The sequence below is a fragment of the Pristiophorus japonicus genome, chromosome 13 (genome assembly GCF_044704955.1).
Source record: "Pristiophorus japonicus isolate sPriJap1 chromosome 13, sPriJap1.hap1, whole genome shotgun sequence".
In the NCBI taxonomy this organism is placed as follows: domain Eukaryota; kingdom Metazoa; phylum Chordata; class Chondrichthyes; family Pristiophoridae; genus Pristiophorus; species Pristiophorus japonicus.
In genome coordinates this window covers 190,006,337-190,028,487 of record NC_091989.1, presented here as the reverse complement: position 1 = coordinate 190,028,487, position 22,151 = coordinate 190,006,337, and the positions used below count along the sequence as shown (strand labels likewise).

At 53.0% G+C, this 22,151-nt stretch overlaps 1 protein-coding gene across 1 annotated transcript in view; it reads left to right on the top strand.

Moving 5' to 3' along the window:
• Positions 1–22,151, top strand: part of LOC139278990 (cadherin-11-like) — a 231,596-nt gene that overhangs the window by 163,933 nt on the left and 45,512 nt on the right. Inside the window, exon 8 of the mRNA XM_070898290.1 lies at positions 10,446–10,582. Within this exon, the coding sequence (XP_070754391.1) occupies positions 10,446–10,582 (137 nt within the window). The remainder of the gene's footprint in view (positions 1–10,445; positions 10,583–22,151) is intronic.

Below are 22,151 nucleotides of genomic sequence, written 5' to 3'. Positions count from 1 at the left end.
AATGGCAAACATTTAAAGATCACATGGATGAACTTCAGCAATTGTACATCCCTGTCTGGAGTAAAAATAAAACGGGGAAGGTGGCTCAACCGTGGCTAACAAGGGAAATTAAGGATAGTGTTAAAACCAAGGAAGAGGCATATGAATTGGCTAGAAAAAGCAACAAACCTGAGGACTGGGAGAAATTTAGAATTCAACAGAGGAGGACTAAGGGTTTAATTAAGAAGGGGAAAATAGAGTACGAGAGGAAGCTTGCAGGGAACATAAAAACTGACTGCAAAAGCTTCTTTAAATATATGAACAGAAAAAGATTAGTGAAGACAAACGTAGGTCCCTTGCAGTCGGATTCAGGTGAATTTATAATGGGGAACAAAGAAATGGCAGACCAAATATTTCGGTTCTGTCTACACGAAGGAAGATACAAATAACCTTCTGAATGTATTAGGGGACAGTGGGTCTAGTGAGAAGGAGGAACTGAAGGATATCCTTATTAGGCGGGAAATTGTGTTGGGGAAATTGATGGGATTGAAGGCCGATAAATCCCCGGGGCCTGATAGTCTGCATCCCAGAGTACTTAAGGAAGTGGCCCTAGTGGATGCATTGGTGATCATTTTCCAACAGTCTATCGACTCTGGATCAGTTCCTATGGACTGGAGGGTAGCTAATGTAACACCACTTTTTAAAAAAGGACACTTTTTAAAAAAGGAGGGAGAGAGAAAACAGATAATTATAGACCGGTTAGCCTGACATCAGTAGTGGGGAAAATGTTGGAATCAATCATTAATAATGTAATAGCAGCGCATTTGGAAAGCAGAGACAGGATCGGTCCAAGTCAGCATGGATTTATGAAAGGGAAATCATGCTTGATGAATCTTCTGGAATTTTTTGAGCATGTTAACTAGCAGAGTGGACAAGGGAGAACCAGTGGATGTGGTGTATTTGGACTTTCAAAAGGCTTTTGACAAGGTCCCACACAAGAGATTAGTGTGCAAAATGAAAGCACATGGTATTGGGGGTAATGTACTGACATGGACAGACAGGAAGCAGAGAGTCGGGATAAACGGGTCCTTTTCAGAATGGCAGGCAGTGACTAGTGGAGTGCCGCAGGGCTCAGTGCTGAGACCCCAGCTCTTTACAATATACATTAACAATTTAGATGAAGGAATTGAGTGTAATATCTCCAAGTTTGCAGACGACACTAAACTGGGTGGCGGTGTGAGCTGTGAGGAGGTCGCTAAGAGGCTGCAGGGTGACTTGGACAGGTTAGGTGAGTGGGCAAATGCGTGGCAGATGCAGTATAATGTGGATAAATGTGAGATTATCCACTTTGAGGGCAAAAACACGAAGGCAGAATATTATCTGAATGGTGGCAGATTAGGAAAATGGGAGGTGCAATGAGACCTGGGTGTCATGGTACATCAGTCATTGAAAGTTGGCATGCAGGTACAGCAAGCGGTGAAGAAGGCAAATGGTATGTTGGCCTTCATAGCTAGAGGATTTGAGTATAGGAGCAGGGAGGTCTTACTGCAGTTGTACAGGGCCTTGGTGAGGCCTCACCTAGAATATTGTGTTCAGTTTTATCTTCTAATCTGAGGAAGGACATTCTTGCTATTGAGCGAGTGCAGCGAAGGTTCACCAGACTGATTCCAGGGATGGCTGGGCTGTCATATGAGGAGAGACTGGATCAACTGGGCCTTTATTCACTGGAGTTTAGAAAGATGAGAGGGGATCTCATAGAAACTTATAAGATTCTGACGGGACTGGACAGGGTAGATGCGGGAAGAATGTTCCCAGTGTTGGGGAAGTCCAAAACCACGGGACATAGTCTTAGGATAAGGGGAAGGCCATTTAGGACTGAGATGAGGAGAAACTTCTTCACTCAGAGAGTTGTTAACCTGTGGAATTCCCTGCCGCAGAGAGTTGTTGATGCCAGTTCATTGGATATATTCAAGAGGGAGTTAGATTTGGCCCTTATGGCGAAGGGAATCAAGGGGTATGGAGAGAAAGCAGGAAAAGGGTACTGAGGTGAATGATCAGCCATGAACTTATTGAATGGAGATGCAGGTTTTCTACTCCTGCACCTATTTTCTATGTTTCTATGTGTGTGTGTGTGTGAGGTATATATGTTTGTGTGTGTGGGAGGTATATATGTTTGTGTGTGTGGGAGGTATATATGTGTGTGTGGGAGGTATATATGTTTGTGTGGGAGGTATATATGTTTGTGTGGGAGGTATATATGTGTGTGTGTGTGTGTGAGGTATATATGTGTGTGTGTGTGTGTGGGAGGTATCTATGTATGGATGAGACTAGGCAAAGCTGCCAGAACTGTGATTATGTAATTCTACATTAATCATGAATTATTGCAAAGAGAAAGATGTGTAGAGCAACAGGCGTATCGATGTTGGCAACTGGCCTGCCTGCATGATTTAAAAATGTGACACATGCTTCGTGTTTTATTAAGAACAGCCCGAGCTTAGCTGCGAGAAAGTTAGTGCAGAAACTGCTGTGACAGTGCTGGTGCACGGCCAGTGACAGCGTTGGTGCACGGCCAGTGACAGAGCTGGTGCACGGCCAGTGACAGCGCTGGTGCACGGCCAGTGACAGTGCTGGTGCACGGCCAGTGACAGCGTTGGTGCACGGCCAGTGACAGAGCTGGTGCACGGCCAGTGACAGCGCTGGTGCACGGCCAGTGACAGAGCTGGTGCACGGCCAGTGACAGCGCTGGTGCACGGCCAGTGACAGGGCTGGTGCACGGCCAGTGACAGAGCTGGTGCACGGCCAGTGACAGAGCTGGTGCACGGCCAGTGACAGGGCTGGTGCACGGCCAGTGACAGGGCTGGTGCACGGCCAGTGACAGTGCTGGTGCACGACCAGTGACAGGGCTGGTGCACGGCCAGTGACAGCGCTGGTGCACGGCCAGTGACAGCGCTGGTGCACGGCCAGTGACAGGGCTGGTGCACGGCCAGTGACAGCGCTGGTGCACGGCCAGTGACAGCGCTGGTGCACGGCCAGTGACAGCGCTGGTGCACGGCCAGTGACAGTGCTGGTGCACGGCCAGTGTCAGAGCTGGTACACGGCCAGTGTCAGAGCTGGTACACGGCCAGTGACAGCGCTGGTGCACGGCCAGTGACAGCGTTGGTGCACGGCCAGTGTCAGTGCTGGTGCACGGCCAGTGACAGAGCTGGTGCACGGCCAGTGACAGTGCTGGTGCACGGCCAGTGACAGGGCTGGTGCACGGCCAGTGACAGCGTTGGTGCACGGCCAGTGTCAGTGCTGGTGCACGGCCAGTGACAGCGTTGGTGCACGGCCAGTGACAGTGCTGGTGCACGGCCAGTGACAGAGCTGGTGCACGGCCAGTGACAGCGCTGGTGCACGGCCAGTGACAGAGCTGGTGCACGGCCAGTGACAGCGCTGGTGCACGGCCAGTGACAGCGTTGGTGCACGGCCAGTGACAGTGCTGGTGCACGGCCAGTGACAGAGCTGGTGCACGGCCAGTGACAGCGCTGGTGCACGGCCAGTGACAGTGCTGGTGCACGGCCAGTGACAGAGCTGGTGCACGGCCAGTGACAGAGCTGGTGCACGGCCAGTGACAGCGCTGGTGCACGGCCAGTGACAGAGCTGGTGCACGGCCAGTGACAGCGCTGGTGCACGGCCAGTGACAGAGCTGGTGCACGGCCAGTGACAGAGCTGGTGCACGGCCAGTGACAGAGCTGGTGCACGGCCAGTGACAGAGCTGGTGCACGGCCAGTGACAGAGCTGGTGCACGGCCAGTGACAGCGCTGGTGCACGGCCAGTGACAGCGCTGGTGCACGGCCAGTGACAGCGCTGGTGCACGACCAGTGACAGAGCTGGTGCACGGCCAGTGTCAGAGCTGGTACACGGCCAGTGTCAGAGCTGGTACACGGCCAGTGACAGCGCTGGTGCACGGCCAGTGACAGCGTTGGAGCACGGCCAGTGTCAGTGCTGGTGCACGGCCAGTGACAGAGCTGGTGCACGGCCAGTGACAGTGCTGGTGCACGGCCAGTGACAGGGCTGGTGCACGGCCAGTGACAGCGTTGGTGCACGGCCAGTGTCAGTGCTGGTGCACGGCCAGTGACAGCGTTGGTGCACGGCCAGTGACAGTGCTGGTGCACGGCCAGTGACAGCGTTGGTGCACGGCCAGTGACAGAGCTGGTGCACGGCCAGTGACAGCGCTGGTGCACGGCCAGTGACAGAGCTGGTGCACGGCCAGTGACAGCGCTGGTGCACGGCCAGTGACAGGGCTGGTGCACGGCCAGTGACAGAGCTGGTGCACGGCCAGTGACAGAGCTGGTGCACGACCAGTGACAGGGCTGGTGCACGGCCAGTGACAGGGCTGGTGCACGGCCAGTGACAGGGATGGTGCACGGCCAGTGACAGTGCTGGTGCACGACCAGTGACAGGGCTGGTGCACGGCCAGTGACAGCGCTGGTGCAGGGCCAGTGACAGCGCTGGTGCACGGCCAGTGACAGGGCTGGTGCACGGCCAGTGACAGCGCTGGTGCACGGCCAGTGACAGCGCTGGTGCACGGCCAGTGACAGCGCTGGTGCACGGCCAGTGACAGTGCTGGTGCACGACCAGTGACTGAGCTGGTGCACGGCCAGTGTCAGAGCTGGTACACGGCCAGTGTCAGAGCTGGTACACGGCCAGTGACAGCGCTGGTGCACGGCCAGTGACAGCGTTGGTGCACGGCCAGTGTCAGTGCTGGTGCACGGCCAGTGACAGAGCTGGTGCACGGCCAGTGACAGTGCTGGTGCACGGCCAGTGACAGGGCTGGTGCACGGCCAGTGACAGCGTTGGTGCACGGCCAGTGTCAGTGCTGGTGCACGGCCAGTGACAGCGTTGGTGCACGGCCAGTGACAGTGCTGGTGCACGGCCAGTGACAGAGCTGGTGCACGGCCAGTGACAGCGCTGGTGCACGGCCAGTGACAGTGCTGGTGCACGGCCAGTGACAGAGCTGGTGCACGGCCAGTGACAGAGCTGGTGCACGGCCAGTGACAGCGCTGGTGCACGGCCAGTGACAGAGCTGGTGCACGGCCAGTGACAGCGCTGGTGCACGGCCAGTGACAGAGCTGGTGCACGGCCAGTGACAGAGCTGGTGCACGGCCAGTGACAGAGCTGGTGCACGGCCAGTGACAGAGCTGGTGCACGGCCAGTGACAGAGCTGGTGCACGGCCAGTGACAGCGCGGCTGGCAACGAGCCAAGCGATGGTCAGCCCGACTCTCACCATCGCAGCACACGTCAACACCTTCACCGAGGCATACCAAAGCATGGGCCTTACACTAAACATCCATAAGACAAAGGTCCTCCACCAACCTGCCCCCGGAACACAGCACTGCCCCCGCCTCGCCCCCCGCCCTCCGGTCATCAAGATCCACGGCGCAGCCTTGGACAACGTGGACCACTTTCCATACCTCGGGAGCCTACTATCAGCAAGGGCAGACATCGATGACGAGGTCCAACACCGCCTCCAGTGTACCAGCGCAGCCTTCGGTCGCCTGAGGAAGAGAGTGTTTGCCACCTGAGAACTCACTTTTAGAGTGGAAGCAAGTCTTCCTCGATTCTGAGGGACTGCCTATGATGATGATGATAACACGACAGCTAGTACCAGGCGGTAACCCTTCAAACTCCAGCCACTAAACCAGTAAAAATCTCGTAAAACTGGAAGCACACATCTGTGTTGCACCAGCCCAACTCCAGAACCTCCTCGCTATAGAAGACCCCCTTACTCCGTCCTCCCTCCCTTCTACAATCTTCAGATTTTGGAAGCACAAACGCGCACTCACTAAATTCCTCCATCTTGCTTTCCCGTGTCAACTCTTCGACTCTCTTCAGTCTTTGTGTGATCCGATATTGATCCAGTTAATATCCTTCCAAAGCCCCTGTCCGATCTACCCTATCATGGACCATTGAATCCCCTCCCACAGTCCATGTACACTCCTCTATCACAGACCCTACCCATCCATTTCCTCCCCTCCCACAGCCCATGGACACTCTCCCCTATCATGGGCTCTACCCATCCATTTAATCTCCTCATCATCTCCAGGCCGGGTCCAAGACCACTCCAACCTCTGTCGTTGAGCTACAGTACACGGACGCTGCCTGCGTCTGCGCACATACAGAGGCCGAACTCCAAGACATAGTCAACATATTTACTGAGGCATACAAAAGCATGGGCCTTACGCTAAACATCCGTAAGACAAAGGTCCTCCACCAACCTGTCCTCGCCGCACAGCACTGCCCCCCAGTCATCAAGATCCACCTTGCGGCCCTGGACAATGTGGACAATTTCCCATACCTCAGGAGCCTCTAGCAACAAGAGCAGACATTGACGACGAGATTCAACATCGCCTCCAGTTCGGCCACCTGAGGAAGAGAGTGTTTGAAGACATGGACCTCAAATCTGGCACCAAGCTCATGGTCTACAGGGCTGTAGTGATACCCGCCCTCCTGTATGGCTCAGAGACGTGGACCATGTACAGTAGACATCTCAAGTCACTGGAGATATACTACCAATGATGTCTCTGCAAGATCCTGCAAATCCCCTGGGAGGACAGACGCACCAACGTTAGTGTCCTCGACCAGGCCAACATCCCCAGCATCGAAGCACTGACCACACTCGAGCAGCTCCGCTGGGCAGGCCACTTTGTTCGCATGCCAGACACAAGACTCCCAAAGCAAGTACTCTACTCGGAACTCCTACACAGCAAGCGAGCCCCAGGTGGGCAGCGGAAACACTACAAAAACACCCTCAAAGCCTCCCTGATAAAGTGCAACATCCCCACCAACACCTGGGAGTCACTGGCCAAAGAGCACCCTAAGTGGAGGAAGTTCATCCGGGAGGGCGCTGAGCAACTTAAGTCTTATCGCCGAGAGCGTGCAGAAACCAAGCGCAGGCAGCGGAAGGAGCGTGCGGCAAACCAGTCCCACCCTCCCTTTCCCTCAACCACTGTCTGTCCCACCTGTGACAGGGACTGTGGCTCTCATATTGGACTGTTCAGTCACCTAAGAACTCACTTTTAGAGTGGAAGCAAATCTTCCTCGATTTCGAGGGACTGCCTATGATGATGGTGATAGCCCATGTACACTCTCTCCTATCACGGACTCTACCCATTTAATCTCCTTTACGAAAGTTCTGCTTAAATTATCCCTGATAACCAAACAGTAATAATGTTATCGAAACCCATAGCAAGTAGGTTGAAGAGGCAACTAGATTTGTTTCGGGACACAAGGGACCGTGATTAGAAGTGTATCGCAGGGTTTGAGATCTGCAGAAACTGGCCTGGATCACTGGGCCAGATGAACGTCTCTTGTCCCAAACATTTCTTAAAATATTACAATCTTCAAAGGTTATCAAGCGTATTGCTCGAATACCCATTCTCCCTTCCATCTCCACTAATCAATTCTAGTCCGCACCCTCTGGACAACGTTAACCTCCCTGCCCCACAGCTCAAAAATAGTTTGGCAAACACTCTGAATAAAGATGGACCAGATTAAAATTAATAGTCACATGAATATTTTACATTTCAATAATCCACTGCATGATTAATAGGCGAGAGACTCGGCAACATAAATTGTAACTAATATTTAATTCACAAATCATTGGGTAGTTAGCTCAAATCGCACTTCATTTCGTTACTCACCTCCCTCAGTCACCTCCAGCAAGTGCCATATATAACGCTCGGTCCCCGCACCCCCCCCAACACTTCGCCAGTTACAGCTGGGCTCCCCATCGGCATCATGCTCACCTGCTAATTAAAGTGTCACCTCGCCTCTGAGTCAGAAGGTTGTAGGTTCAAGTCCCACTCCAGGGACTGGAGCACAGAAATCTAGGCTGATACTCCCAGTGCAGTGCTGAGGGAGAGTTGCACTGTCGGAGGTGCCGTCTTTCAGATGAGATATTAATCCGAGACCCCCTGCCTGCTCTCCCAGGTGGACATGAAAGATCCCATGGTGCCATTTCAGGGTTTATATATAAAATAACAGATACCCGGGAGTGAATTACAGGCTGGAATCTAATCAAAGGGGTTTGGGGGGTTTATATATAGAATAACAGATACCCGGGAGTGAGTTACAGGCTGGAATCTAATCGAGGGGTTCGGGGGTTTATATATAGAATAACAGATACCCGGGAGTGAGTTACAGGCTGGAATCTAATCGAGGGGTTCGGGGGGTTTATATATAGAATAACAGATACCCGGGAGTGAGTTACAGGCTGGAATCTAATCGAGGGATTTGGGCGGGTTTATATATAGAATAACAGATACCTGGGAGTGGGTTACAGGCTGGAATCTAATCGAGGGGTTTGGGGGGTTTATATATAGAATAACAGATACTCGGGAGTGAGTTACAGGCTGGAATCTAATCGAGGTGTTTGGGGGGTTTATATATAGAATAACAGATACCCGGGAGTGAGTTACAGGCTGCAATCTAATCGAGGGGTTCAGGGGATTTATATATAGAATAACAGATACTCGGGAGTGAGTTACAGCCTGGCATCTAATCGAGGGATTTGAGGGGGTTTATATATAGAATAACAGATACCCGGGAGTGAGTTACAGGCTGCAATCTAATCGAGGGGTTCAGGGGATTTATATATAGAATAACAGATACTCGGGAGTGAGTTACAGCCTGGAATCTAATCGAGGGGTTTGGGGGGGTTTATATACATAATAACAGATACCTTGGAATGAATTACAGGCTGGAATCTAATCGAGGGGTTCGGAGGGATTATATATAGAATAACAGATACCCGGGAGTGAATTACAGGCTGGAATCTAATCGAGGGGTTCAGAGGGTTTATATGTACGGTAACAGATACCCGGGAGTGAGTTACAGGCTGGAATCTAATCGAGGAGTTCGGGGGTTTATATGTAGAATAACAGATACCCGGGAGTGAATTACAGGCTGGAATCTAATCGAGGGGTTCGGGGGGATTATATATAGAATAACAGATACTCGGGAGTGAGATACAAGCTGGAATCTAATTGAGGGATTCGGGGGGTTTATCTATAGAATAACAGATACCCGGGAGTAAGTTTCAGGCTGGAATCTAATCGAGGGGTTCAAGGGGTTTATAAATAGAATAACAGATACCCGGGAGTGAGTTACAGGTTGGAATCTAATCGAGGGGTTCGGGGGGTTATAAATAGAATAACAGATACCCGGGAGTGAGTTACAGGTTGGAATCTAATCGAGGGGTTCGGGGGGTTATAAATAGAATAACAGATACCCGGGAGTGAGTTACAGGCTGGAATCTAATCGAGGGACTTTGGGGGGGTTTATATATAGAATAACAGATACCCGGGAGTGAGTTACAGGCTGGAATCTAATCGACAGGTTCGGGGGGTTTATATATAGAATAACAGATACCCGGGAGTGAGTTACAGGCTGGAATCTAATCGAGGAGTTCGGGGGTTTATATGTAGAATAACAGATACCCGGGAGTGAGTTACAGGCTGGAATCTAGAGGAGTTCGGGGGTTTATATATAAAATAACAGATACCCGGGAGTGAGTTACAGGCTGGAATCTATTCGAGGGGTTCGGGGGTTTATATATAGAATACAGATACCCAGAGTGAGTTTGATAATGGAGAGTTCTGGGCAGTGTGCAGCCCTTATCTCAATAGGCACTTGTGGTCGGTGATGCTCCAAGCTGGGCCTCTGATTATTTTTTGGGGGGTGAATTTATGTGCTAATCGAGTTAATGGATGTCGGTATTGGGGAATTGGAACACTTTCTATTTACTCATCCAGAGTCTCGACTAAGGCATTGTATCACAGCACCTTCAGGAGAGGAAGGGGAGAGAGATAAAAGGGGAAAACAGTGAAGAGAATGACTGAGAGATAGATTCGGTGTGGGGAATTCCCACCATCGGTTGATTCCGGAGATGAAAGGGTTGACTTATGAAGAAAGGTTGAGCAGGTTGGGCCTTTACTCATTTGAGTTCAAAAGAATGAGGGGTGATCTTATTGAAACAAAAGATTCTGAGAGGGCTTGACAGGGTAGATGCAGAGAGGATGTTTCCCCTCATGGGGGAATCTAGAACTAGGGGGCATAGTCTCAGAATAAGGGGCTGCCCATTTAAAACGGGGATGAGGAGGAATTTCTTCTCTCAGAGAGTTGTAAATCTGTGGAATTCTCTACCCCAGAGAGCTGTGGAGGCTGGGTCATTGAATGTATTTAAGGTGGAGATAGACAGATTTTTGGACAATAAGGGAGACGAGGGTTATGGGGAGTGGGCAGGGAAGTGGATTTGAGGCCAAGTTCAGATCAGCCATGATCTTATTGAATGGCGGAGCAGGTTCGAGGGGCCGAATGGCCGACCCTTGCTCCTATTTCTTATGTTCTTATGATCCATCCCTGAGCCACACAGGTTGCTCGGTAACTCCTATGTTTAATCCTGTCCTTTCTTCACTCTCCTCAGGTATTCCATTGAACAACACTCATACCTGGACAGATCCTTCACCATCGATGCACAGAATGGGATTATAAAAACCACAGAACCATTGGACAGAGAGCTAACACCGTGGCAAAATATCTCCGTGCTCGCAACGGAAGTCAGTGAGTATTGAGGTTATCCTATTGCTCCCGAGTATTGTGGAGTGATGTCTGGTTACCAGTTGTGTTTTTAAGCAAAATATTGGACTACTATTAAGGTGTCAGCCGTGGCTCAGTGGTTGGCACTCTCGCCTCTGAGTCAGAAGGTTGTAGGTTTAAACTCCACTCCAGAGACTTGAGCATATAATCCAGGCGGACACTCCACTGCAGTACTGAGGGAGTGCTGCACTGTCAGTGGTGCCGTCTTTCGGATGAGATGTTAAATCGAAGTCCCTTCTGCTCTCCCAGGTGGGTGTGAAAGATCCCACAGCCACTATTTGTCGAAGAGAATGGGAGTTCTGCCTCATGGCGTCCGCCAATATTTGTCCCTTATCCAACATCACTACAAAGATGGCCTGGTCATTATCACATTGCTGTTTGTGGGAGCTTGCTGTGTGCAAATTGACTGCCATGTTTCCTGCATTACAACAGTGACTACACTCCAAAAAATACTTAATTGGCTGTAAAGTGCTTTGGGACATGGAAGGCACTTGGGAGAGGCAGATAGAGGAACATTGGGCTGGAGATTAGAATAGACTGCTTATAATGGAACCGACCAATTTTCCTCTCTTGTTTTATCTCGATTATTTCTCACAGTTCCATACAGTTAAACATTCTTGATTCATTAACAAAAAAATATAGAGAGGAATAAAAATAATGATCTGTGATGGGACTGGTGGTGGTCACTCCCTCCCCCATCTTTTACGCTCAGAAGCTTTCTACTTGGCCATCTCCGACTAGTTCAGACATAAAAAATCAATGCGCAGATTAGACGCTGTACTCGAAAGTAATTGCATGTCACTTCACTTTGTAAACACTATTGATTTGCCAACCCAGCCTCTTCACATAAAAACACTATCCGTCTTTTCCCTCATTCTTATAATTTTGATTTCTATTATTCATTCTCGGGATGTGAGCGTTATTGGAAAAGGCGGCATTTACTGAGGATGACATTTCGGTCAACGACTGGGTTTGATCGACTTCATGGTTATGAAAGGTGCTATATAACTGCATTTCGTTTCCTTTCTTTTTTTCCTTCCTTCCTTCCTTTTTCTTCCTTTCTTTCTCTCTTTCTCTCTTTCTCTTTTTCTTTCTATCTCTCTCTCTCTCCAGGACGCCAAGCTTAAAATAAATACTAATTTTCCAGCAATAAAACTGGAGGAAAAATTCATTGCTGCGTGGCAACTTCTTTCCTGCTTTCTTTCTTTCTATCTACATTGGATGGAGAACAGGAGCAAGAGTCCTCCCTGAGATTACTGATCTCCGGGGAGGGACTGAGCACCTCTGTCGGTTCCTTGCTGCCGGCCGGTCTGGGAGCATTGAGCTTGGCACAAACTGCAGCTTCAAGTTGGAGACCGCGTTTCCTAATTACAACAGTGACTACACTTCCAAAACTACTTCATTGCCTGCAAAAGCACTTTGGGACATCCTGAGGTCCAGACAGGCACTATATAAATGCAGTTTCTTCTTCATCCTGGTCTGCCTGATCCGGCTCTGCTGGGTAGTGCAGTTTCCATCTGGGACATCGTCGGCAGTCTAAGCGTTTATTGGTCTTTGTGACTGAATTCTGCATCTTGCTGACACTCTCTTCCTCCTCTGGCACCAGGGGAACTCCTTGCTTCCTCTGAGATAGAGTTGCTTACTCTGTATCTAAACCCGTGTTGTACCTGCCCTGGGAGTGTTTGATGGGACAGTGTAGAGGGAGCTTTACTCTGTATCTAACCCCGTGCTGTACCTGCCCTGGGAGTGTTTGATGGGACAGTGTAGAGGGAGCTTTACTCTGTATCTAACGCCGTGCAGTACCTGCCCTGGGAGTGTTTGATGAGACAGTGTAGAGGGAGCTTTACTCTGTATCTAACCCGTGCTGTACCTGCCCTGGGAGTGTTTGATGGGACAGTGTAGAGGGAGCTTTACTCTGTATCTAACCCCGTGCTGCACCTGCCCTGGGAGTGTTTGATGGGACAGTGTAGAGGGAGCTTTACTCTGTATCTAACCCGTGCTGTACCTGCCCTGGGAGTGTTTGATGTGACAGTGTAGAGGGAGCTTTACTCTATATCTAACCCCGTGCTGTACCTGCCCTGGGAGTGTTTGATGGGACAGTGTAGAGGGTGCTTAACTCTATATCTAACCCCGTGCTGTACCTGCCCTGGGAGTGTTTGATGGGACAGTGTAGAGGGAGCTTTACTCTGTATCTAACCCCCTGTACCTGCGCTGGGAGTGTTTGATGGGACAGTGTAGCGGGAGCTTTATCTGATGAAGGATATACTTCCCTTCGCGGCGGTGCAAAGAAGGCTCACTTTGGATCCCTGAGGTGAGAGTGTTGTGCTATAAGTAGTGATTGAGTAGAATGCGCCGATACTTTTGTGTTTAGAAGAATGAGTGGTGACCTCATTAAAACATACCAAATTCTGAGGGGGCTTGACAGAGCAGGTGCAGGGAGGGTGTTTCCCCCGGGCTGGGGAGTCTAGAACCAGGGGTCACAGTCTCAGGATAAGGGGTCGGCCATTTAGGACTGAGATGAGGAAGAATTTCTTCACTCAGAGGGCTGTGGATGCTGAGTCGTTGAGTATATTCAAGACTGAGATCGATAAGTTTTTGGACTCTCGGGGAATCGAGGGATCGGACGATCGGGCGGGAAAGTGGAGTTGAAGTCGCTGATCTTATTGAATGGCGGCACAGGCTCGAGGAGCCACATGGCCGACTCCTGCTCCTATTTCTTATGTTGTTGTGACACGGCCTGAAATGAATCCTTCCAGCAGCTGTCGGGACTATTTGAAGGAAGCCCGAGGCCCATTTTGGGGTGAGCTTTGGGCATCCTGCTCAGGGGCATCCTTGGGTTCCCGACCGTCCAGGAATTAAATATTCATCTGCTGAGCATTGCTGCGCGTAAAACTCCGGGGGAAATATCTCTGGCGAAGTGCGGGGGTGCGGTTTCATGCTCTTTGAACACTTTTGTTTATTCGATGTAAATATATCACAGGTGGGGGAGGAGGGAGGAAGGGGTGGTTTGACCTGGCGGGGTGTTTGGAGGGCAGGGGGGGTCACCCGATGAAAGCTCCAGGAATACATGTAACCAGAGTTGGTAACTCTCAGCATGGGTTGTCTGCGCAGTGTTGGATACGTGACCAGCGACTTTCTCTCTCCCTCGCTTCTGTCCCTGGTGTTAGCCTTGGCTCGGTGGGCAGCTCCCTTGCCTCTGAGTCAGAAAGTCGTAGGTTCAAATCCCACTCCAGAGACTTGAGCACATAAATCTAGGCTGACACTCCCAGTACAGTGGTGAGGGAGTGCTGCACTGTCGGAGGTGCCGTCTTTCGGATGAGTTGTCAAATCGAGGCCCCGTTTGCTCTCTCAGGTGGATGTAAAAGGTCCCACGGCACTAGTTTGAAGAAGAGCAGGGGAGTTATCCCCGGTGTCCTGGGGCCAATATTTATCCCTCAATCAACTTCACTAAAGCAGATTATCTGATCATTATCATATTGCTGTTTGTGGGAGCTTGCTGTGTACAATTTGGCCACCGTGGTTCCTACATTACAACACTTCAAAAGTACTTCATTGGCTGTAAAGTGCTTTGGAATGACCTGTGGTTGTGTAAGGCGCTATATAAATGTATGCCTTCCTGTCATACTTCAATGGGGTGCCGAGACTCTTCCTTCCATATGAGGAGAGTCCCCCACTGCACAGTGTCTGCCGGTCTCTCCCGTTTATTATTGCTCCTCCCCCACACTTGGTTTGCCAGGCTTTTTCTCTGCCTTTCCTTCACTCTCCGAATAGGCACAACCCCGAAGGGGCCAGTTCTGACTCTCCTCCAGTCTGCAACCTTGTTGTTGGCCTTCTCTTTGACACACCAGCTGACTGTTAGAATCATAGACACTGACAACAGGAGGCCATTCGGCCCATCGTGTCCGTGCCGGCCGACCAAGAGCTACCCAGCCTAATCCCACTTTCCAGCTCTGGGTCCGTAGCCCTGTAGGTTACGGCACTTCAGGTGCACATCCAGGTACTGTTTAAATGTGGTGAGGGTTTCTGCCTCTACCACCCTTTCAGGCAGTGAGTTCCAGACCCCCACCATCCTCTGGGTGAAGAAACTTCCCCTCAAATCCCCTCTAAACCTCCCCACAATTACTTTAAATCTATGTCCCCTGGTTGTTGCCCCCTCTGCCAAGGGAAACAGGTCCTTCCTATCCACTCTATCCAGGCCCCTCATAATTTTATACACCTCAATCAGGTCTCCCCTCAGTTCCAAAGAAAACAGACCCAGCCTATCCAATCTTTCCTCATAGGCAAAATTCTCCAGCCCAGGCAACATCCTCATAAATCTCCTCTGTACCCTCTCCAGTGCAATCACATCCTTCCTGTAATGTGGTGACCAGAACTGCACGCAGTACTCCAGCTGTGGCCTAACTAGTGTTTTATACAGTTCAAGCATAACCTCCCTGCTCTTGTATTCCATGCCTCGACTAATAACGGCAAGTATTCCGTATGCCTTCTGAACCACCTTATCTACCTGTCCTGCTACCTTCAGGGATCTGTGGACCTGCACTCCCAGGTCCCTCTGTTCCTCTACACTTCTCAGTGTCCTACCATTTAATGTGTATTCCCTGGCCTTGTTAGCCCTCCCCAAATGCATTACCTCACACTTCTCCGGATTGAATTCCATTTGCCGCTGTTCTGCCCACCTGACCAGTACATTGCTATCTTCCTGCAGTCCGCAGCTTTCTTCTTCATTATCAACCACACAGCCTATTTTAGTGTCATCTGCAAACTTCTTAATCATAACCCCAACATTCAAGTCTAATTCATTGATGTGTTCCACAAAAAGCGAGGGTCCCAGTACTGAGCCCTGTGGAACCCCACTGGATACAGCCTTCAGTCACAAAAACACCCATCAACCATTACCCTTTGCTTCCGGCCTCTGAACCAATTTTGGATCCAACTTGTCACTTTGCCCTGGATCCCATGGGATTTTACTTTTGTGACCAGTCTGCCATGTGGGACCTTATCAAAAGCTTTGCTAAAATCCATATACACTACATCATACACACTGCCCTCATCGACCCTCCTGGTTACCTCCTCGAAAAATTCAATCAAATTAATCAGATACGACCTTCCCCTGACATCATCATCATCATCGTCAGTCCCTCGGGATCGAGCAGGACTTGCTTCCAGACTAACATGAGTTCTCTGGTGACTGATGAACTCATTTTAAATGGTGGAAGATGCCTGTGGGGGGATTGTTTTAACGTGGGGTGACCGTTGCACAACAACCACCACACGGGCTTGACAGAGCGAGGTCTTGGTCCAGTGGCAAGGGTTAACCAGGACGACTGCAGACCTGCTCTGCCACATGTACCAAGACACACACACACTCAAACATACTCCGACTGTCCTCCTTCCTTCCCCCTTCCCACAGGACCTCTCTCGACGTGGAATTCACAGTCCGCAACGTGAGCCTCACAGCCTCGCTATTGGCCTGTGCTGCACCTTCCCTTGGTGTTGTCCACACTGCTTCACCTTTGGGCTCTGACCTCTCTGCTCCTCTGTGCCTCATCCGTCCTCTCCGCTTCCGATCTCCCGACCTCCCCGTCCCGACCTTCCTGTCCCGACCTTCCTGTCCCGACCTCCCCATCCCGACCTCCCCCGTCCCGACCTCCCCCGTCCTGACCTCCCCATCCCGACCTCCCCGTCCCGACCTCCCCGTCCTGACCTCCCCCGTCCCGACCCCCCCCGTCCTGACCTCCCCGTCCCGACCTCCCCCGTCCCGACCTCCCCGTCCCGACCTCCCCCGTCCTGACCCCCCCCGTCCTGACCTCCCCGTCCCGACCTCCCCGTCCTGACCTCCCCCGTCCCGACCCCCCCCGTCCCGACCTCCCCGTCCCGACCTCCCCCGTCCCGACCCCCCCCGTCCCGACCTCCCCGTCCCGACCTTCCCCGTCCCGACCTCCCCCGTCCCGACCTCCCCGTCCCGACCTCCCCCGTCCCGACCTCCCCCGTCCCGACCTCCCCCGTCCCGACCTCCCGCGTCCCGACCTCCCCCGTCCCGACCTCCCCCGTCCCGACCCCCCCGTCCCGACCTCCCCGTCCTGACCCCCCCGACCTCCCCCGTCCCGACCTCCCCCGTCCCGACCTCCCCGTCCCGACCTCCCCGTCCTGACCCCCCCGACCTCCCCCGTCCCGACCTCCCCGTCCCGACCTCCCCCGTCCCGACCTCCCCCGTCCTGACCCCCCCGACCTCCCCCGTCCCGACCTCCCCGTCCCGACCTCCCCCGTCCCGACCTCCCCCGTCCCGACCTCCCCCGTCCCGACCTCCCCCGTCCCGACCCCCCCGTCCTGACCCCCCCGACCTCCCCCGTCCCGACCTCCCCGTCCCGACCTCCCCCGTCCCGACCTCCCCCGTCCTGACCCCCCCGACCTCCCCCGTCCCGACCCCCCCGTCCTGACCCCCCCGACCTCCCCCGTCCCGACCTCCCCCGTCCCGACCTCCCCCGTCCTGACCCCCCCGACCTCCCCCGTCCCGACCTCCCCCGTCCTGACCCCCCCGACCTCCCCCGTCCCGACCTCCCCGTCCCGACCCCCCCGTCCCGACCTCCCCCGTCCCGACCTCCCCCGTCCCGACCTCCCCCGTCCCGACCTCCCCCGTCCCGACCTCCCCCGTCCCGACCTCCCCCGTCCCGACCCCCCCGTCCCGACCTCCCCCGTCCCGACCTCCCCCGTCCCGACCCCCCCGTCCCGACCTCCCCCGTCCCGACCTCCCCCGTCCCGACCTCCCCCGTCCCGACCTCCCCCGTCCCGACCCCCCCGTCCCGACCTCCCCCGTCCCGACCTCCCCCGTCCCGACCTCCCCCGTCCCGACCCCCCCGTCCCGACCTCCCCCGTCCCGACCTCCCCCGTCCTGACCTCCCCGGTCCCGACCTCCCCCGCCCCGACCTCCCCCGTCCCGACCTCCCCCGTCCCGACCTCCCCCGTCCCGACCTCCCCCGTCCCGACCTCCCGCGTCCCGACCTCCCCCGTCCTGACCTCCCCGGTCCCGACCTCCCCCGCCCCGACCTCCCCCGTCCCGACCTCCCCCGTCCCGACCTCCCCCGTCCCGACCTCCCCAGCCCCGACCTCCCCGTCCCGACCTCCCGCATCCCGACCTCCCCCGTCCTGACCTCCCCGGTCCCGACCTCCCCCGTCCCGACCTCCCCAGCCCCGACCTCCCCGTCCCGACCTCCCGCATCCCGACCTCCCCCGTCCCGACCTCCCGCGTCCCGACCTCCCCCGTCCTGACCTCCCCGGTCCCGACCTCCCCCGTCCCGACCTCCCCCGTCCCGACCTCCCCCGTCCCGACCTCCCCAGCCCCGACCTCCCCGTCCCGACCTCCCCGTCCCGACCTCCCCCGTCCCGACCTCCCGCATCCCGACCCCCCCGTCCCGACCTCCCCCGTCCCGACCTCCCGCATCCCGACCCCCCCGTCCTGACCCCCCCCGTCCCGACCTCCCGCATCCCGACCCCCCCGTCCCGACCTCCCGCATCCCGACCCCCCCGTCCCGACCTCCCGCATCCCGACCCCCCCGTCCCGACCTCCCGCATCCTGACCTCCCCGTCCCGACCTCCCCCGTCCCGACCTCCCCGTCCCGACCTCACCGCTTCTGATCTCCACTCCTCACCGGTCCCTCGCTCCGCTCCTCGCCGGTCCCTCCCTCTGCTCCTCGCTGGACCCTCCCTCCGCTCCTCGCCGGTCCCTCCCTCCGCTCCTCGCTGGTCCCTCGCTCCGCTCCTCGCCGGTCCCTCCCTCCGCTCCTCGCCGGTCCCTCCCTCTGCTCCTCGCTGGACCCTCCCTCCGCTCCTCGCCGGTCCCTCCCTCCGCTCCTCGCCGGTCCCTCCCTCCGCTCCTCGCCGGTCCCTCCCTCTGCTCCTCGCTGGACCCTCCCTCCGCTCCTCGCCGGACCCTCCCTCCACTCCTCGCCGGTCCCTCCCTCCGCTCCTCGCCGGTCCCTCCCTCCGCTCCTCGCCGGACCCTCCCTCCACTCCTCGCCAGTCCCTCCCTCCACTCCTCGCTGGACCCGACCTCCGCTCCTCACCGGTCCCTCCCTCTGCTCCTCGCTGGTCCCTCGCTCCGCTCCTCACCGGTCCCTCCCTCCGCTCCTCACCGGTCCCTCCCTCTGCTCCTCGCCGGTCCCTCCCTCTGCTCCTCGCCGGTCCCACCCTCCGCTCCTCGCCGGTCCCTCCCTCCGCTCCTCGCTGGTCCCGACCGCTGCGTTGTTGATCCTGCTGCTGCTGCGGTGCTGAGCTTTGTTTGATTTGCTCACAGCTCCAGCTTCCCTTGACAAATCCATGCTGATTGTCCTTGATTAATCCATGTTTTTCCAAATGAAGATTTATCGGTCCCTCAGGATTATTACCAATAATTTTCCCACCACCGAGGTTAGGCTGACGGGCCTGTAATTACTCGGTCTATCCCTTTCTCCCTTTTTAAACAAAGGTACAAGATTAGCAGTCCTCCAGTCCTCCAGCACCACCCCTACAGCCAGAGAGGATTGGAAAATGATGGTCAGAGCCTCTGCTATTTCCTCATTTGCTTCTCCTGGGATACATTTCATCCGGGCCTGAAAATGTATCCACTTTCAAAGCTGCTCAGCCTCTTAATACTTCCTCTCTCACTATATTTATCGTGTCAATATTTCACACTCCTCCTCCCTCATTGCAAAGTCTGCATCGCCCCTCTCTTTTGTGAAAACAGATGCAAAGTATTAATTAAGAATTATACCCACATCTTCCGCCTCCACACACAGATTACCTTTACGGTCCCTAATAGGCCCCAGTCTTTCTCTAGTTACCCTTTGGCTTTTAATGTATTTATAAAACATCTTTGGGGTTTCCCTATTACTTGCCAACTTTCTTTCATGCTCTCTCTTTGCTTTCTTGATATCTTTTTTAATTGCACCCCTGCACTTATACACCTCTAGAGTTTCTGCAGTGTCGAGTTCTCGGTATCTGCCTTAAGCCTCCCTTTTTTTCTTTATCCTACCCTGTGTGTCGCTTGATATCCGGGGGGCTCTAGTTTTGTTGGCCCCATCCTTTCTCTTTAAGGGAACATCCTCGCTCTGGACCCTCAGGATCTCCTCCTTGAATGCCTCCCACTGCTCTGACACTGATTGACCATCAAGTAGCCGTTTCCACTTTGGCCAAATCCCATCTCAGCTCAGCAAAATTGGCTTTACCCCAATTGAGAACTTTTATTCCTGGTCCCTCTTTGTCCTTTTCCATAACTACCCTAAATCTAACTGAATTATGATCACTAGCACCAAAATGCTCTCCCACTGATACCCCTTCCACCTGCCCCTCTTCATTCCCCAAAACCAAGTCCAGAACCACCCCTCCCTTGTTGGGCTTGTTACATACTGGCTAAAGAAGTTCTCCTGAATGCATTTTAGGAATTCTGCACCCTCTGTACCATTCATTACCCTTTCCCCAGTTAATATTCGGGGAGTTGAAATCCCCCAGCTCTATAGTTGTTGACGTCGCAGCAATTTGCCAACATATTTATTCTTCTATCTCCCTCTGACTGTTTGGGAGTCTATAGTACACTCCCAGCAGTGTGATCATCCCTTTTTTGTTCTTTAATTCAACCCACATGGCCTCGTTTGATGACTCCTCTAACACATCATCCCTTCTCACAGCTGTAATTGTTTCTTTAATGAACTCCCCCACGACTCCCCCTCCTCCTTTTTTGAGATGGAGGATCTTTGATGGGAGGCGTAACTGTGCACCTGACCGACACTGAGTTCATTGAACTGAAAACGGAACAGTGGCAGTGTGGGGACCTCCTACACTGCCAAACCTCTCACATTCTGCATCCCGCCAACATTTCCCCTCCCAGATCCGTGAATCCTCACCCGCTAGACTAGCCATCAAAATGACGGATGATATTTTCAAGAAAACATGCTCCAGGCTGGGTCTCTGTTTTTATTGAAAAATGAAGGCTGAGGGGTGACCTAATAGAGGTCTTTAAAATGATGAAAGGTTTTGATCGAGTGGATACAGAGAGAATGTTTCCACTTGTGGGGAAGAGCATAACTAGAGGCCATCAATATAAGATCGTCACCAAGAAATCCAATGGGGAATTCAGGAGAAACTTCTTTACCCAGAGAGCAGTGAGAATGTGGAACTCGCTGCCACAGGGAGTGGTTGAAGTGAATAGTATCGATGTATTTAAGGGGAGGCTGGACAAGGATATGGGGGAGAAGGGAATAGAGGGTTATGCTGATAGATTTAGATGGGGAAAGACAGGAGGAGGCTCGAGTGGGGCATCAACGCCGGCACGGACTGGTTGGGCCCAATGGCCTGTTTCTGGGCCGTATATCCCGTGTAATCCGATGTAAACGATTAGTGTTTTGAGGACAGTTAAACAATGGTGAGAGAGCTTTGAGACATTTGGTGGTTGTGAAAGTCGCTCTAAAAATCCAAGTCTTTCTTTTCTTTTCAAATAATGAAAGTGTGAAATAAATAATAAGAAAAACACAAGAGAATCAAAAATACAGCCGTTAGACATCGCTGAATGGGTCATTTATCGCGTTGGCTGAATTTGGATCTTGCTGTGCACATACCAGTACAGCACTTCACAAGTAATTTATTGATTGTGAAGCATTTTCAGATGGCCTGAGGATATGAAAGGCAATTTATGAATGCAAGTTCTTCTTTCTAAAAGAAAACATGAAATGGGAAAATCTAATTCGATTTATCAACATGTTTCTCTGTGAACGATATATACCCCACTCTGTCATGGATCGCTACCCCACCATGGAATCTACCCATCCACTTAATCTCTGTCCAATCATAACATACACTCTCATCATCATCATAGGCAATCCCTTGAAACGAGGATGACTTGCTTCCATGCCAAAAAAATGGATGAGTTCCCAGGTGTTTCGAATGAAGAACCCGAACTACATCCTGAACATCCTGGTTCTGGAATTCCTCAACATCGGGAACATTTTTCCTGCATCTAACCTGTCCAGTCCCGTCAGAATTTTATATGTTTCTATGAGATCCCCTCTCATCCTTCTAAACTCCAGTGAATACAGGCCCAGTCGATCCAGTCTCTCCTCATATGTCAGTCCTGCCATCCCTGGAATCAGTCTGGTGAACCTTCGCTGCACTCCCTCAATAGCAAGGACGTCCTTCCTCAGACTAGGAGACCAAAACTGAACACAATATTCCAGGTGAGGCTTCACCAAGGCCCTGTACAACTGCAGTAAGACCTCCCTGCTCCTATACGCAAATCCCCTAGCTATGAAGGCCAACATAACATTTGCCTTCTTCACCGCCTGCTGTACCTGTATGCCAACTTTCAATGACTGATGTACCATGACACCCAGGTCTCGTTGCACCTCCCCTTTTCCTAATGTGCCGCCATTCAGATAATATTCTGCCTTCATGTTTTTGCCACTAAAGTGGATAACCTCACATTTATCCACATTATACTGCATCTGCCATGCATTTGCCCACTCACCTAACCTGTCCAAGTCACCCTGCAGCCTCTTAGCATCCCCCT